The sequence below is a fragment of the Trichomycterus rosablanca genome, chromosome 14, assembly GCF_030014385.1.
Source record: "Trichomycterus rosablanca isolate fTriRos1 chromosome 14, fTriRos1.hap1, whole genome shotgun sequence".
Taxonomy (NCBI): Eukaryota; Metazoa; Chordata; class Actinopteri; order Siluriformes; family Trichomycteridae; genus Trichomycterus; species Trichomycterus rosablanca.
The window spans coordinates 36,182,139-36,200,949 of NC_086001.1; the positions used below are offsets into that span (position 1 = coordinate 36,182,139).

General features: G+C 48.2%; 1 protein-coding gene across 1 annotated transcript in view; it reads right to left on the bottom strand.

The window, feature by feature from the left end:
- Positions 1 to 5,952: 5,952 nt before the first annotated feature.
- The window catches only part of ndst3 (N-deacetylase/N-sulfotransferase (heparan glucosaminyl) 3), a 44,969-nt gene continuing 32,110 nt past the window's right edge, over positions 5,953 to 18,811 (bottom strand). Inside the window, exons 6-13 of the mRNA XM_063008305.1 lie at positions 16,666 to 16,848; positions 15,397 to 15,493; positions 14,423 to 14,546; positions 12,715 to 12,889; positions 10,963 to 11,133; positions 9,949 to 10,058; positions 8,778 to 8,880; positions 5,953 to 7,032 (exon numbers count right to left, since the gene is read on the bottom strand). Coding sequence (XP_062864375.1) covers positions 6,913 to 7,032; positions 8,778 to 8,880; positions 9,949 to 10,058; positions 10,963 to 11,133; positions 12,715 to 12,889; positions 14,423 to 14,546; positions 15,397 to 15,493; positions 16,666 to 16,848 — 1,083 coding nt within the window. The 3' untranslated portion in view covers positions 5,953 to 6,912. The remainder of the gene's footprint in view (positions 7,033 to 8,777; positions 8,881 to 9,948; positions 10,059 to 10,962; positions 11,134 to 12,714; positions 12,890 to 14,422; positions 14,547 to 15,396; positions 15,494 to 16,665; positions 16,849 to 18,811) is intronic.

Genomic DNA, 18,811 nt, shown 5'->3' on the forward strand with positions numbered 1-18,811 from the left:
CACTATCTGCCGCTACACTAACGCGGTGGTAAAGCCTGTCACCTATGCTGCAAGAAATGCGAGCAGCACCCTCCCACGTGGGGTGGACACCATCCCGCTTCAAAAGACCAGGCCTTCCCTCAAAGGTGGACCAGTTATCTACAAAATCAATGCAGTTTTCTGAGCACCATTTAGACATCCAGCGGTTCAGCGACAACAACCTGCTGTAGGTTTCGCCACTGGGTCGAATCGGTAAGGGGCCAGAGCACACTACTGCCTCAGACATCGACCTAGCTAACTCACACACCTCTTTAACATTACTCTTAGTAACCTCAGACTGCCGTAAACGAACATCATTAGTGCCGACGTGGATAACAATCTTCGAAAATCTACGATTAGCATTAGCCAGCACTTTTAGATTTGCTCTGATGTCAGGCGCCCTGGCCCCCGGAATACAGGTGACTATGGTTGCTGGTGTCTCTATGGGGGTTGCAATACGCACGTGTCGGAGCTGAGAATCTCCTATAACCAGAGCACTTACATTAACAGGCTTCTCAGCGGGTGGCTCACTGAGTGGGGAAAACCTGTTGGACACGTGCAACTGAGATGGTCGGTGCTTTTCCCTACGACTATGTCGCCGAGACGTCACCCAGTCGCCCCGCTGTGAGGGCTCTAATGCCGGAGTCTGGGGTTCTACACCTGAACTGCTGGCATTCGGGACTGCTACAGCTGAATCTAAGCCCTCACTAGTAGTAGTCTGTTCTAAAGCCCGAATGCGCCCTTCTAACACTGAGATCTTCTCCGTTAGACTAACCACTAATCTACACTTATCACATGTAAAGTTATCACTAAACACGGAGAAGGAATAACTGAACATATTACACTCGGAACATGGATATAATGCTCCTGCTGGGGCCATAGTAGCAAAGAAATGTACTTAGCTTTACAAGATGAGTTGGAGATGATGTTAATGTTGGATTCACCGGCGCTTCTGCTGGTAGTCACAGAAGAACGGCTTTAATTCCGGATGAAACAGGCGATGATGAGCTGGAATACAAAAACCACCAACCAAACAACACAAACGCGCTTCGTTCGGACAAAAGCGACTGTAATTCTAAAGGAGAACGGTGTTATGCGCTGGTGTACAAAACAAATAAACGCGCTTCCTACGAACAGAAACGGTTATAACTCCTCACAAAACAGAGGTGTTTTAAGAGCTGAAATACAGAACACAACCAAACACAAACGCGCTTCGTGCGGACCGAAAACGGTTTTAATTCTGGATAATTATGATGTTTATGCGCTGAAGTACAAAAACAAACAAAACCGGCTTCGTTCGGATGCCGGTAGCAGAAGTTTCCTAGTTTCCAACACAGCACGAATTTACGTTAGTAAACACAAGCGCTTTTTTTTACGATAAACAAAATAAAACTAAATCAACAACACACGGAAGATTAACGTATAAATTATATGTTTAAAACATACGTATATAAAAAGTTATTTAGCTAAAGGCTACAAACAAACAACTAGGCTAGCGTACAAACAAATGCCGGTAGCAGAAGTTTCCTAGTTTCCAACACAGCACGAATTTACGTTAGTAAACACAAGCGCTTTTTTACGATAGACAAAATAAAACTAAATCAACAACACACGGAAGATTAACGTATAAATTATATGTTTAAAACATACGTATATAAAAAGTTATTTAGCTAAAGGCTACAAACAAACAACTAGGCTAGCGTCTCAGCGTGCGTACCACCGGAAGTTTAGCAGCTCTTCTTTTAGCAGCTCTTCTTTTAGCAGCTCTTCTTTTTGCCGCTCAAACAGCCTCAGCTCTTCTTTTAGCAGCTCTTCTTTTAGCAGCTCTTCTTTTAGCAGCTCTTCTTTTAGCAGCTCTTCTTTTTGCCGCTCAAACAGCCTCAGCTCTTCTTTTAGCAGCTCTTCTTTTTGCCGCTCAAACAGCCTCAGCTCTTCTTTTAGCAGCTCTTCTTTTAGCAGCTCTTCTTTTAGCAGCTCTTCTTTTAGCAGCTCTTCTTTTTGCCGCTCAAACAGCCTCAGCTCTTCTTTTAGCAGCTCTTCTTTTTGCAGCTCAAACAGCCTTCTACTGAACGGGCACATTGTTTGGAGCGGGGTGCCCGGCGAGCTCGCGGTCGGGGTGTTGGGGAAGCACGGAAAGTGATTCCACATGTTCTCTTCACACGCACATCAGTAAAAGTGTGTGTGTGTGTGTGTGTGTGTGTGTGTGTGTGTGTGTGCGCGTGCGTTTGGGTGTGTGTGCGTGGGTGGGGGGCAGGTTGAACCAGAGCCAGGGCTTCTCCGAGGAACGGGAAATGCACCGAATTCTACACGCTCCTCTCGTCAGACCCGCGTGAGAAGAGACGCCCAGCCAGCGGTGGATTCTCACGGAGAGCCGTATGGCGTACAGAGTTCGAGTCTCATCTGTCGGTGAGCGCACAGATGAGGAACAGTTCCCCGTTAATAGACCAGTTGAGTGATTCCCAGCACCCCTGTATTTTTGGCGCCCGGGTGGCGGAACACAGCGTGTCTGGTTTATTTTTGCAGGTGTTCTGCACCGTATGGCTTCCCATACACACCAAACTCATCTCAATATAGCAGTCACCGTATCTCTGCATCATGTCAGAACAGATGTGCACGTGTGTACACTTGTAAGTGTGTGTGTAGGATTGATTGTGTGCGTGTGTATGAGTGTGGATGTGTGTGTGTGTGTGTGTAGATTTCAGAGTTGTGTGTAGTTGTGAGTGTGTGTAGATGTGCGTGTGTATATGTCGATGTGTGTGTGTGAGAGAGTAAATGTGTGTGTGTGTATGTATGTGTGTGTATATGTATGTGTGTGTGTATATGTACAGTGTATCACAAAAGTAAGTACACCCCTCACATTTCTGCAAATATTTCATTATATCTTTTCATGGGACAACACTATAGACATGAAACTTGGATATAACTTAGAGTAGTCAGTGTACAGCTTGTATAGCAGTGTAGATTTACTGTCTTCTGAAAATAACTCAACACACAGCCATTAATGTCTAAATAGCTGCAACATAAGTGAGTACACCCCACAGTGAACATGTCCAAATTGTGCCCAAATGTGTCGTTGTCCCTCCCTGGTGTCATGTGTCAAGGTCCCAGGTGTAAATGGGGAGCAGGGCTGTTAAATTTGGTGTTTTGGGTACAATTCTCTCATACTGGCCACTGGATATTCAACATGGCACCTCATGGCAAAGAACTCTCTGAGGATGTGAGAAATAGAATTGTTGCTCTCCACAAAGATGGCCTGGGCTATAAGAAGATTGCTAACACCCTGAAACTGAGCTACAGCATGGTGGCCAAGGTCATACAGCGGTTTTCCAGGACAGGTTCCACTCGGAACAGGCTTCACCAGGGTCGACCAAAGAAGTCGAGTCCACGTGTTCGGCGTCATATCCAGAGGTCGGCTTTAAAAAATAGACACATGAGTGCTGCCAGCATTGCTGCAGAGGTTGAAGACGTGGGAGGTCAGCCTGTCAGTGCTCAGACCATACGCCGCACACTGCATCAACTCGGTCTGCATGGTCGTCATCCCAGAAGGAAGCTGACGCACAAGAAAGCCCACAAACAGTTTGCTGAAGACAAGGAGTCCAAGAACATGGATTACTGGAATGCCCTGTGGTCTGACGAGACCAAGATAAACTTGTTTGGCTCAGATGGTGTCCAGCATGTGTGGCGGCGCCCTGGTGAGAAGTACCAAGACAACTGTATCTTGCCTACAGTCAAGCATGGTGGTGGTAGCATCATGGTCTTGGGCTGCATGAGTGTTGCTGGCACTGGGGAGCTGCGGTTCATTGAGGGAAACATGAATTCCAACATGTACTGTGACATTCTGAAACAGAGCATGATCCCCTACCTTCGAAAACTGGGCCTCATGGCAGTTTTCCATCAGGATAACGACCCCAAACACAACCTCCAAGATGACAACTGCCTTGCTGAGGAAGCTGAAGGTAAAGGTGATGGACTAAACCCAATTGAGCACCTGTGGCGCGTCCTCAAGTGGAAGGTGGAGGAGTTCAAGGTGTCTAACATCCACCAGCTCCGTGATGTCATCATGGAGGAGTGGAAGAGGATTCCAGTAGCAACCTGTGCAGCTCTGGTGAATTCCATGCCCAGGAGGGTTAAGGCAGTGCTGGATAATAATGGTGGTCACACAAAATATTGACACTTTGGGCACAATTTGGACATGTTCACTGTGGGGTGTACTCACTTATGTTGCAGCTATTTAGACATTAATGGCTGTGTGTTGAGTTATTTTCAGAAGACAGTAAATCTACACTGCTATACAAGTTGTACACTGACTACTCTAAGTTATATCCAAGTTTTATTTCTATAGTGTTGTCCCATGAAAAGATATAATAAAATATTTGCAGAAATGTGAGGGGTGTACTTACTTTTGTGATACACTGTATGTGTATGTGTATGTATGTGTGTGTGTGTGTTCTCGCTCCTGTTTACCCCTCAAACATCACAAACGGGACCCGCCGTGCGTCTCCAGACTGGTTACCATGGCAGCGAAGGATGAAAGGAATCCGGCTGATTGATCTTTACAGGCTTTGATCTAATTTCTGCTCCTCTTCTTCTTCTCTGACTGAATTTGGGGGGGGGGGGGCTTCCGTAAGGTAAAATGTAGTTATTTGAAATATTTGGCAACCGTTGTTGAAGCCAGCGGTCCGATGGGAAAAATTTAGTCACGCTCACTTCCCAAATGTTTCAGAGAACCTCAAACATCACGTCGTCATCACGTCACCGAGTCATGTCCAGTTCCCCGTCACGACCCTCCCGCCGCTTAGACTAGCACCCGGCCCCGAGACGCGAGGTCGTCCGTCACCTCTTTACACCAGCCGGCGGTGGATTCACATGGAGAGGGGGAGGGCGTATTTAACAACTACAACAACGATAAAAATAATCAAAGTAAATAAATAAATAATAATAATAACAATAATAATAATGATATTATTACTGTAATTATCATTACAATTATTATTATCATTATTATTTTTAAAAAAATTATTAATAATAAATTAATTATATTATTAGTATATTAATTGTTTTATTATTAGCGGGATTATTATTATTATTATTATTATTATTATTTATAAAACTAATCCTTATTAATCAGCATCATCATTAGTATTATATTACTTTTATTATTATTAACAGTATTTAACTAATAATAATAATAATAATAATAATAATAATAATAATAATAATAATAATAAATAACACTATTAATAAACAATAAATGTAATAATAATCATAAATAAAAGAAATAATAATTTATAATAAAACCTATAAATAATAATGACAATAATGAAATAATAATAATGAAATAATAATAAACATAATAATATTTTAATACCAATATTATTATTATAATTAGCAGTAGTATTTTAAATAATAACAATAATGATAATTATAATAAATATAATAATAATAATTGAATAATGACAGTAATAATAATAATAATAATAATAATAATGTTTTTATTATTATTATTAACAGTATTTAACTTTTTATCTATTAAACATCTTTGGTAGGATTTAAAAACCTCGATAGTTATTGTACTTTAGTCCATTAGTCCATTAGTGTGACGTTGGCGCCACCCTGTGGATCTACACATCCATCACAGCTACTCTGTGTGCACGGATTCCACTCCAGCTGGGGTTCAGGGGGGGTTCAGGTAAATCTATCCATCCATCTACTCATCCATCTACTCATCCATCCATCCATCCATCCATCCATCCCCCAGTCGCTTCGCATTATGCCAGTCCATAAGCTCCTGATGAACTTCATTTCGTGCTGACTTGGTTGATTGGTTGACTTCTCAATACAGTGACTTGTTGGAAGGGCAGTGCCAACACACACACACACACACACACACACACACACACACACACACACAAAAATGAAAGGCAGGTCCAGGTGTTACTAAAACATATCTCCAGTGTTTAATACAGATCCATATATACATCTGTCTTTATATTTCTGTACATTTATTCCACTTCGTACTTGTTAGCAGGACCTCCAGGAGGTCGTTTTCCTGCCGAAACCCTTCGATGACATGCTAGAAATAAGAACTCCTGTGAGAGTCCACCACCAAGAGTCCACCTCCAAATCAGGCTGCTCTCAATTCCCAGTAACCCGTGTACCCCCTTCCTGCCAGTGACCCTCACGGTGGCGGAGTGACAGACCACGCTAGTTTTTGAGGAACAAAACCAAAGACCAAGAGTCTGTCGTCCTACAAGATGCCGTTGACTAGTTTGGTGTGAAGGAACACCAACAATCAAACACCTTATTGGGACGAATTGGAATTTTGCTGGTGAGACACTGGTGAGACACCTCCAGCCTTCTAGTCCGACCTTCCCAGATCTCACCGATGCCTAACCCCAGAAGAGTGGACGCTAGTATAGCTGCGAAGACGAGAGGGGTGTCTTCTTAATTTCCATTGTTTTAGATGCTCACGGTCAAGTGTCCACATACTTTCGGCCATACGGTGCATCAGTCCTGTATGTGCTTCTGTCCCCAGGGCTCATTTGAAGAAGGACATCTACATACTTTTGGCCAATCACACGACTCCAGACTCACTCTTTCCAGATCCGTCCACACCAGAGATCAGATCAAGCAAGAGTTCAGAGTTTTAAGGTGGACCAAGATCTGGAGGTCTGCCTGCCAGGGTTCACGTACGTCCGAATGTCCTGAACCTTCTTTTTTATTGATAAGCCGCAAAACAAAAAACACTTGTTGGTCGTGGACGTCTTGATCTGAACTTCAAGTCTGCACGGCTCAACGCCGATTGTAGATTGGTGAACCCTTGCGTCACGTCTTTGCGGTCACTCCCCCTGACCGTCGACCCCCGGGGGGTTGGCGGGGTGGGAGGAGTCGATGCTACCTGACCTTCTGCAGCTCTTCTCGGAGCCATGCTGGGAGGGGCTGGCCGAGTCTGTGGAGGAGCTTGGAGAGTTCGATGTTGTGGTCCTTGTAGAAGCGGGAGAGGAAGAGACGGGACTAGAGAGAGGGAGAGAGAGAGAGAGAAAGAGATGAATGGTGTAAAGCACAACATCGATGGACTCTGGAACAATCGGACTTCGATTCATTCGTGTGCTGAATGGGAAGCCATCTGTAAAGTAGACGAGTCTAAAAGCAACGACAACTCAGTCGCTTCCCTTCCATTCTGGCTAAAACAGAAGTTCGCCTGCGCTCATTAGTGGCCACGAGCAAATACTTTTGGCCTGCTTTTGGCAGGAAGGGACGCTCCCCAAACTGTTGCCAGGAATCAGGGGCTATGGTGGGCACAGGCTCTCCAACTCCCTCTCATTTTCGGCATTTAGCAGACGCCTTCATCCAAAGCAACTTACAGTACTGTGACATGATACAGTGAGTAATTGAGTGTTAAGGGCCTTGCTCAGGGGGCCAACAGTGTCAACCTGGCAGTGGTGAGGCTTGAACCAGTGACCTTCTGATTACAAGTCCAGAATCTTAACCACTAGGCTACAATGTCTCTCCATGGGCTCGTGAAGACCATCATGACTTGAAGAAGCCAGGGCGGTTGTAGCCTAGCGACTAAGGTACAGACCTAGTAATCAGAAGGTCTCTGGTTCAAGCCACACCAGGCTGCTTCTGTCGGGCCCTTGAGCGAGGCCCCTAACCCTCAATTGCTCAGGCTGTATGCTGTCAAAGTACTGTGCGGTAAGTCTCTTCGGATAAAGGCGCCTGTAGATGTAAACGTAAGTTCTGGATCTGTTTTTCAATGGCCTTCCCGGTCACCCGATCCACAGCATGTCCACTACACATGGGAGTCACGTCATGACGTCTCAGAGAGATCCAGGGCTGTTCTGGAAGCTCCAGAGGTCCTACCAAGATCAAAAGGTGTTCCTCGTGAGCCTCAACACACATTTCTGCATTCAGCAGACGCTTTTATCCAGTAGAAGTATACTGTATACTCTCTAAGTAATTGAGTGTTAAGGGCCTTGCTCAGGGGCCCAACAGTGGCAACCTGGCAGTGGTGGGGCTTGAACCAGCAACCTTTGGATTACCAGTCCGGTACCTTAACTGCAAGGGTACAACCGCATATCTAGACTTGACTCTCCGGTTCAGAGAAAAGTCTCTGCGAGAGCATGTGTGTGTGTGTGTGTGTGTGTGTGTGTGTGTGTGTGTGTGTGTGAGACGTAGCCAGATCCCCCCCGTCACCCCCCGCCACCCGAACCCCCCACGGGCGCTAAATTAATCATGGTTTCGTGCAAGCTGATTGTCATGTGGGGATTTGCATCCGAGACAGAAACAAATGAGCAAGAGAGGCCAAGAGACGGAGAGGAATGAGAGAGGGGCGAGAGGCGCGAGATGAAGAAAAATGGCCGAGAGAGGAAAAGACAGATGGACCTTATATCACCGCTGCCTTGCCCACACACACACACACACACACTTTTTCCCTGGTTCAGCATGACCGAGGCCCTGAGCGGCTTGACGATTCTGAAGTGGCGGAGCGTCGGTGGCCTGCACGGAGCCCTGACCTCGACACCTCCGAGCAAGACCTGCGCACAGGACATGCTTACGGTCAGGTGTCCACATACTTTTGGTCACTAAGTGTATGATTCACATCAGGTAACTGGCTTAGAAGATAATAGTCCCGTCTGTGAAGTATGGTGGAGGACGGATAATCATGTGAGGTCGAGGTCAGGGATCTGCGCAGGCCACCAGAGACCCTTTCAGGACAAAAAGGGGGTGTCCAGATACTTTCAGAGACTTTCATTTACCTCTGCGTCCATGGGAGGATACTTGCGACCTTTACTCTTGCCCAGACACTTGGTTCTACCTCCGTCCAGCAGCTGACACCAGAATCCCTTCTGAGGGTCGAACCTGCGGAGAGATAGACGAGGGACGAGAACTCAATCATCTGGTCTCATTTCCAGAGGTAAATCCACCGTACACGGAGGAGACACACTCACACACACACACACACACACACACACACACACACTCTCTCAGGCGGACAGATGTCAGGCGTAACCTTGTCTGGCTGTCACCGCCGACACGGCTCGGTTTGATCAACACCGTGTGGCGAGCCGAGGGGGGTGAACCGGCTGTGGGCAGGGGTGTTAATTAGTCTCGCCGACTGAGCTGTAAACACAGATTCCACGCGAGCGCTCGGGCTACAGTACAAACACCACGGAGCGCGATCGCGCCCTGTTGACGCCCTGCCGACGCCCTGCCGACGCCCTGCCATTCTTCTCGAATTAGCGAGTCGCAGACAGGAGAGGGAGCTGGAGGTGCCGAAGATGAAGATTCAGGTCAGGAGTGACGAGGAGGGACGGGAAGGCGCAGGTAGGATGTCCCGGACCATCAAGTTAACAAGCACTGACCCCCGTCACAAGGGGGTGGGATGACCACAAAACAGGGGGAGCAAACCATCCGTGAGCCTGATCCTTTTGGGATCAGGGAGGTGCCAGTCGTTGATGAGGGACCCCAGCATAGCTACAATTCTTTGCGAGAGTCCACCGCTGGCTGGTGTGAGAGAAGTGGCCGAACAATGCAAGCGCAGGACTGGTACTCTGGCTGGACGTCGACTACGACTCTCTGTGAGAGTCCACCGCTGGCTGGTGTAAAGGAAGTTGCCAGAAGTGGTGTGGTACTGGTACCAGTCTGTGCCCCTGTGCCCCTTGGCCTTTGCAGAGGAAGTGGGGAACTGGAAACGCCTAAAAAGCAACTTGAGGGCTGTGTCTCAAACCTCTATTTGGTTTACAACATGAGACCATCCCTTCCGTAGACAGTTCCGACTGTGTCCGTTGGACACACCGCCAGGCTAGCGAGTCTCAGACTTGGGTGTGCTACAGCCATTGACGTAGCGCTCATACAATAATACTGTTCAGTGTGTGTGTGTGTGTGTGTGTGTGTGTGTGTGTGTGTGTGTGTGATGTGTAAACTCACGTAAGTGCCTCTGAATAGTTGAAATACGGAAAGATGCCCAGAAATTTCTGCACCTCGTCCATCACGGCGGCCGGATCATTTCTCAGTTGCTGCCCATCTATTATCATTAGCTACACACACACACACACAGTTAGCAGATTAGCATTTGGCTTTCAGCGTGATTTCCCCACCTGCATAGGCGCCCCGGACCAGTCCCGGAAATCTTAGCGGCAGCAGGAGGAGATCCCGGTCGACTTTCCTCCCCCTTAACTTTATTTGTGTGGATGCCCGGCTAGGTCGACGAGCTCGTGAGTTTCGACACTCTGCAGTGGTGTGCTAGCCAATCAGTCTCCCGCTGGGGGACTACCCCAATGTGCAGTCCACCTACCCCTTCCTATTTGACTGCACCTCTATGGACTTGCAAGTGAGGCCGGTCTCATCGGCAGACTAGTCGCCAATTTCGTCTGCCGCATGCACTGCCAATTGTGCCCAACCGACAGAGCTGGTGTGCTAGCAGAATATCCCGCTGAGCTACCTGGGCGCCTGTACAGAGAACAATAACAACATTGTGAAAAACTTGCATGGACCAAGTTCGACCCAGATTAGTTTCACCCCTACGCAGAGTCTGGAGGAGTCCCGAAGGATCACTGTTTAGCATCTTGGGGTCTAACTGGAGTTTGCTAAATGCTACCGGGACTGGCAAGAACCAGATACCCGCTGGTTACTAAGGTGGAGGTTCTATGATGTTGTGGGGCTGCTTTATTCTCATAAGGCTTTGAGAACACAAGGTCACGCTTCTGCCAGGGCCAACTGATTCAAACCCCATAGAAGACCTGTGGGCTGAGCTGAAGAGAAGGGTGCATGGGAGAGGACCTGGGAGCCTGGACGATCTGGAGAGGTTCTGCTCTGTATTCTTCAACCTTCTAAGATGTTATAGGAGAAGATACCAGAGTTTATCAGAAGTACCAACGATTGTGGAGGGGACTATAAGGTAGGGTATGCTATAGTTAAGCTGGGTAAGGTAAGGGAGCGTACCTGGCCAGGCGGGAAGTGGGTCAGCCACCTTTCCAGATGAGTCGCATACAGGCCGGGGACGAGGCACCGGTTCTGCAGGGATCGTAGCTCTGGCGGAGCTTGCTGGTCGGCCGAGATGACATCGTAGAAGCTAAACCGCAGTGCCGCCTGGTCCTCGTGGGCCCTCTGATGCTGCAGAAGAGAAAGAAGACCCTGTATGAGTAAATCTGACCCCAAGAGTTTGGTGTGAAGAAACTCCAGTTGTGTGTGCAGGACACATTTACATTTACATTTTCAGCATTTAGCAGACGCTCTTATCCAGAGCGACTTACAGAAGTGCTTCTATAGTGAACATTTCATTTCTCAAGTTTAGGAAAACAACAGTCAAAGAACACAAATCTGCTAAAACCTGTTAGAACCAAAGTGTTTTTTTTTTTTTTTTTTTTTTAGAAATGGAAAAGAATGGAACAAAATGTTAGTAAATAAGTACAAGTCAGCCTAAGTGTTTAGTAAAAAGGTGGGTTTTTAATCGTTTTTTAAGGACAGCAAGAGACTCAGATGTTCACTCAGGACACCTCTGGGATGAGCCTCAAAATCAGGTCAGGTCAGGTCTTTCCATCCAACGTTTCATCCAACAGCAGGGGTAGAGCACTAGTGCCACTATGTGGCCCCCAAACAAGGTCCCTAAATTGAGGAATAAATCATCCAGCAAGCTGTTCACCTACTCTTGACCATGTAGTGTATAGAGCTGACACTCCACTGGACTCACGACTCCACTGGACTCCCTCGGCAAGTCAACACCCGGATGCCTTCTATAGACAGAATGGAGAGGAAGTGCCGTGGTAACCGAAGACACCAACCAGTCGTTTCCCGTCCGAGTTCCAGGCAAGTTTAGGAGGAAGGACTCAACGTTGACTTGACAACCTGCCCACCAACCCTCCGAACCCTTCGCAGCCTGGACTTTCGCTTCTCCGTCTACAAGACCACGACTCCCATCAGAGGTAAGTAAGAGGCTGCTCTGATTCCTCCACTGAAGAGAAACTCTCCACAGTAAGGGTAGAAGGGTAGAATTACTCCCGGGTCAGGATCGGACCACGGTGCACCACTCGGTGACCCCTGAGCAATAACCTCATTAATGATCAGACACTACGAGGTCTAGCATTAACACTGGGTAAGTAGCTTTGCCCTTTTTCCCCCTCACACACTCTCATTATTCCGTGGGGAAATGGGATCGAAAGCTCTTTCTATTTCCCGTGTTCTCTCGGCGGGTAATCGTCGCACGCGAGGACCTCCCGAGGCACCGCCGCTGATGAGATTTCTCCTCTATTTCTCATCAGCTTACGGATTCCATCTCTGTCTTCATCTGCTTCTGCCCTAGCTTACCCTTCCTTACCCTTTCTCCTTCGAGAGTCTAGAGGTTGGGTAAGACCCGTAAAGACAGGATAGATTTAATGTGGAGAGACCGGCCAACATCGGTGTCTGACCTAAAAGTACTCCACCGGTCGACTGGGTGCCATCTAGCAGGAATAATTGGCAGTGCCTGCAGCAGACAGGTCTCTGCTAGGGCGGGATGACCGGACTATGTGGGTGTGTTTGGTGTGAATGTGTGGGATGAATAGGGATGCTGGGTGTAGGTCCAACATCAGCACTTGACCTTGCCTGATTTGCTCGTTTGACTGACAAGCCCTCCTAGAAGAGCAGAGGCTGCAACAGCTGTAATAGGTAGGGTGGGGCAAGTGCCTACTGGAAGGTTCTAGAAGGTGGAAGGCCTACCTGGTACCAGCTGTATGCCCTGTCGGACGGGTTGATGAGCAGCGTGAGGATCTTGGCCTTGGGCAGCAGCATGGCGGCTCGTCTGGGCGTCTCCTCCGAGGGGAAGTAGCTGGCGCTCTTCTCGAACAGAAAGTCCGTACTGACGTTCGACGGCACGGGGAAGAAGTCCATGTACCTTAGAGAGAACAAAGAAGACTCCAGGAGTTAGATGATCATTTACGGTATAAATGACTATAACTGTTGACTTCTCTGTGCCCATTTGAACAGAACTAGTTTACCAGCAGCATTGACACCCTCATGGAACAGTGGTCTCTTGCTAAGGTCCTTAAGAAAATCCAGACGTATGCTTCCTAGATGTAAACTAGGAGCCATCAAAAACAGGTCTGCTAACGTTAAGATGCCGCAGAACTTCACAGTCGACTCGGTACACAGTCAAAATTATGTGGACACAGCTCTTAATGACAAAGACATGGCCCGTTAAAGAGTTTGAGAGTTTGGTCTGCATAGAGCTCGGACCCCAACCCAAAGAACACCTCTGGGTTGAATTGGAACGCCTGTTGAGAGGCAGACCTTCAGTCCCCGACCTGCCAAAGGCTCGTTTGAGAAAATTGAAGCGCTCAAAGTGCTGTTTATGTGAACAATCCAAATCGAACCTTAGAGGATAACGTTATTCCGTTTACGTTCGTTGCCAATTTGGCTCTCCCTGGGAGTAGGCGCCCTGCAAAGTTTACACAAAAAGCACAGCTGGTAGTAATTGCAGCAAACAAGAAGCAAACAGACACTCGGAACGAGCCGTATTTTCTACGAACTGGGGACAATCAGTTCCGTCGCTACTTGTTGAGCGCTAAGAGTGGGCACCCTGCAAAGATCACATCAAAAGCACAGCGTGGAATGATATCAGTGGGGAAAGAGCACTGCTGCATCCCGCCTAGATGCACAGCGCTGTGAGGGGGCGCATATTTGGGGGAGAACTTAGCCAGATGTGAAGTATGGTGGTGGAAGACCGTCAGCGAAGGTACAATTTAGCACTACGTTTAGCACTACTGACGTTTTCGGCATTGCAGTACTGTGACGGAATACTGTCTAAGCAATCGAGGGTTGAGGGCCTTGCTTAAGGGAGTTCAACAGTGGCAACCTGGCAGAGGTGGGGGTGGAACCAACAACCTTTCGATTACTTGATTACTTTTATTGATGCATTTTCTACCAATGTATCGTAGTCAACATGTCTCCCGCTGCTGGTGGATCCCTGACTGCAGTCGAGGTGGGTATACTGCTGCTCACGCCTCCACCCACATAGTCTCCACCCACCCACACAGTCCGGCCATCCCGCCCTAGCAGAACCGTGTCTGCTTCAGGCACTGCCGATTATACCCGCTAGATGATCGGATGATCCCGCTGTGCCACCTGGGCGCCACTAGTTCAAAAGTGGAGAAGAGAAGGCCTGTTACCCCTGTTAGCAACAGATGTGGCAGAACTGTCTTAAAAGGCGGTAGCCAAGCGGTTAAGGTACTGGACCAGTAATCAGAAGGTTGCTGGTTCAAGTCCCACCACTGCCAGTTTCCCAATTGCTTAGACGGTCATGCTTGTGTACGGTCACAACTGTAAGTCACTTCGGATAGAAGCGCCCGGTAGGTGCAGGAAATGTGAATCAGACGGGCGTCCAGATACTTTTGGCTGGAGCGTATCGTGCCACAAACGTGGGTCATACCAGTCGATTCCTTTGTGGTAGCTGTTGGTGTTGAAGAACTGCACCTCCTCGAAGGTCCTGGAGTTGGGGAAGCTGCTGGAGACGGACGGATGCATCAGGAGAAAGAGGTAGAGGGCGGTGGTGCCTGGGGAGGAGACAAACAAGGGGTTGGGTACACGTTTAGAACAAGGTGCCACCCTCCAGGCGAAGGAGCGCTACGTAAGACGGGCGGATCCGAGAGGAAGCCGGAAGAGACGGAAGAAAGCGGAGGACGGACTCGAATCGATAATCTTATTTGCGGCACGGATGGCGAGAGCCGTGGGTGAAGATGCGTGCCAGCGGATGAGACGGGAACGTACGTGTGTGTGTGTGGGAGGTCCGCTGTGTGTGTGTGTGTGTGTGTGTGTGGGAGGTCCGGTGTGTGTGTGTATGCCAGCGTGTGAGTGGGTGAGCGAGCGGTCCGTAAGTTTGTTCGGAGCTTGGTTCGGTTTTTACACCCTCCTTGTGCCAACCGGGCTTGGGGCAGGCACCGAGAGGACACTGGCGAGTGCACGCCCCCCGTGCTCGGACAGACGTCGGACCGGCCGATAGCACAGCTGGTGTCCATATACTTCCTCTCCCATTACAGTCACCAATTTGTCGTATTCAATTCCCCAGCTCCCTTGACCTGGAACCACTTCTTTTCACCTGTATGAGGCAGGTTCGGTATCACCGTGCCAAAAATGGGAGCGGAAGTATATGGACTCCTGACCTCCAGACCTACCACCCTTGGGGTGGACTGAAAATGGAATGGGCACAATTCACCCCCTCCCCACCATACACAGAATCGTAGAAAGCCCTCCCAAGGAGTAGAGGCTGTTATGGCTGCATATTCTTATTAGAATAGCGATTGCCCCTTTTGATGGACCCGTCTGCCACCTAGTTCTCCCAGAATGCGACCCTTTCAGCGCCCTGGCCCGTGGCCGTAGTGTGATGAACTGTGATGGTGTACTTACCAGTTTTCTGGGGTCCCACCACCAAAAATTTCGGAAGCCTGTCGCAGGTCTTCTCCTTAGACCAGATGTCCTTGTGTCTCTTGTCGTCACACGGGTTCTGCGAAGACCAACACGTCTAAGTTAACGAAGACGTTACCTACACCGATACATCGGTCCCAACCCCAACATCAAGGCTTGGTGGAGAACCGTTTTGACCTCTGACGTCTTTCTTGAAGGATCTTCTCGTTATTCTCCAGGAGAAGCTTCCACCTTGCTGAAGTTTGCTTCGACTGCTATCTTCAAACCCCACCAAGGATTTTCTAGTGGATTTAAATCTGGACACTGAGAAGGTCACTCCAGGATACTCCCAGAAATTGGAAGGCCTGGAGGTCTTGCTTGAGATCTTGTCTTTCTTGCTTCCCTCCTTGGTATCAGTGGGAATCCATCATGTCAGCCAGTTCCAGAAACATCTCCACGTCACTGACCCACATCTACGCTTGACCGTAAGGATCTGCATTCTTCTGGTCATAAGCAGATCTCTTCTGGCATCAAGGAGCTGGATGCCCAGTGACCGGTCGGCTGTTGACGGTTGGTCCATCATCTAACCATCAACAGCACTGTAGCCAGGTTCTCGCCACGAACGCCTGTGACTTGCTGTTCGGTAGATACTTCATTTGACCACTGGTCTGGTCAAAACCATCTGGTTCTCATCAAAGATCTGCTGGATCCAACACGGAAGCTACGAGGAACCTCCATCAGCCTGACATCTAATAGATCCCTCAACCTCAAACCTCACATAGACCACTGTTATCAGACAGTCATTGCCAAAAGTTTGTGGACACCTGACCATGTGCTTGTAGGAAGCTCTGTACCACGCAACCTCAAAGCCACTAGTCTCGCTCGCTTTGATCCTCCACACAGAACTCAAGGAAGACGAGCATCAAGGCTCTTCTCTGTCTGTCTGAACATCTGAGTCTCTCATGATCTTCAAAAGGCGATGACAGACCTTCATCACCTCTTTACTAAGACCTCAAGCTGAGATAAACTAGAGTAGAAGATGTTTACTGTGGAAGCTCTTCTGTAAGTCACTCTGGATAAGAGTGTAATTACAAACCTGACCTTGACCTCACGAACCCTCTTTTGACAGGATGAGCTCCAAACCCTCTAGAAAGGCTCTCCAGAGGACTAAAAGTCGACGCTGATGGTTCTAGAATGAGATGTTCCTCAAGCTTACGGTCAGGCGTCCACATACTTTTCACGTACGATGTACGATAACACGATAACCCAGACCTGCCAGAAGGGGTGCCTTTGTTCCGGGTACAGGCTGAAGTAGTGCCGGGCGAGCTGCAGCGGCGGCAGCGTGTGCAGTCTCAGGTTGGTCCAGCACTTGAGGAAGTTGGCCAGGTTGACGAAGGTGTAGAGGCCCAGTCGATCATTTCCGTAGTTGGACAGGTGGGTCATGAAGATGCTGATCTACAGAAGAGCAGACGCAAAGGGAGAAGATACATTTAAAGTAGCAATGCCAAGCGTCCAGCGACCTCTGTCCTGGTTCTCAGAATAAAGCAATTAGCGAATCGAGTCCAGCAGCGGGAGTTTCCGCTCGCCAACTTCCTATAGCACCGAGCCGAGCCGAGCTGAGCCGCCAGAGTAAAAATAACCCTCACGTGCTGCGTCCGGGCACTTTCATGGATTTTCTCCTAATGAGCTCAGAAAGTATGTGGTCATTGTTTTTCTGCTAGCCTTCGAACCGCGCCAACCCCTCAGGAGAGAGTTCAATCACCGCACCGACTCTCCCGATCTTGGCACGGTATGCCGGGGCGTAAAACTGAAAGCAAGCGCTCCCCCAGCACCCGACAACACCGTGATCTCAACGCAGCCCGCAGAGGCGCGTCCGCTCGCTCGCTCGGAGGGCTTTTATGAATCGGGATCGATACCGTTACCAAGGGGCTCGCTATCCTAGAGTCTGCGCTGACATTAACAAAGTCCAGTCAATAACGGTACGGGATGCTAAACTTTGCTTTCAGGGCGCATTAGAAGACGAGAGAGCGGAACGGAGCGAATGGAGACGAGGACATGACAAGATACGAAGAGGAGACAAGAGACGAGAGATCAGATATAGATGAGATGAAACCTGAAGGAGAGAAACTTCAGGAGGGGAGGAACGCTGAAAAAATAGAAAGAAGGACGAGGGTTTAGAGATGAGACGAAAGAAGTAAAAGGATGAGAAAAGATGAGAAAAGGAGAGAAGAGACGACACAGGATGGGGAAGAGAGACCAGAGAAGTTAGAAGAGGGAAGAGAAGAGAGACGAGACGGGACGAGAGGACAGGAGAGATCGTCTCCTCCAATCCACAGACGGGGCAGTCTTCCTCAACAGCCGGGTGAGGTGAGGAGGTGGAGGTGAGAAGAGAGACGAGAGGAGAAGAGAGGAGACATGAGACGATCAAAAAAGTGAGACAAGAGAAATAAGAAGTGACAGGAGAGGAAAGGAGGACAGAAAAGAGATGAAAGGAGAAGAGAGGGAAGATGAGACAATCAGAGAAGAGAGACCGGAGAAGTGAGAGAAGTCAAGATGAGACCATAAGACGATCGTAAAAGAGAGACAAAAGAAATGAGACGTAAGAAGAAAGGAAGGGAGAGAAGAAATGAGACGATCTGAGAAGAGAGACAAGAGAAGACATGAGACAATCGTTAAAGAAAGATGACAGAAATGAGAAGTGATAGAGAGGACAGGAGGAGAGAAGGAAGACGAGAGGAGAAGAAAGACGAGATGAGCCGATGGGAGAAGAGACACCGGAGAAGTGAGAGGAGTCAAGATGAGACCATAAGACGATTGTAAAAGAGAGACGAAATAAATGAGAAGTAAGAAGAAAGGAAGGGAGAGAAGAGATGAGACGATCTGAGAAGAGAGACAAGAGAAGACATGAGACGATCGTTAAAGAAAGATGACAGAAATGAGAAGTGATAAGAGAGGAAAGAAGGAGAGAAGAGAGGTGAAATAGAAGAGGGGAGATAAGACGATTGGAAAAGAGAGACACGAGAAATGAGAAGTGAGACAAGAGAAGACATGAGACAATCGTTAAAGACAAAAATGAGAAGTGAGACAAGAGAAGACATGAGACGATCGTTAAAGAGAGAAATGAGAAGTGATAAGGGAGGAAAGGAGGAGATAAGAAAGAAGAAGCGAGGGGAGATTAAACAATAGAAGAAAAGAGATCGGAGAAGTGTGAGGAGACAAAAGGAGACGAGGAGACAAGAGACGAGAAATGAGAAGTAGGAAGAAAAAAAAAGAGAGAAGAGAGACGAGCGGAGAAGCGAGGGGAGATAAGACAATCGGAGAAGAGAGACCAGAGAAGTAAGAGGAGAGACAAAAGGAGACATGAGGAGACATGAGACAATCGTAAAAGAGAGACAAGGAAGACGAGAAGTGATAAGAG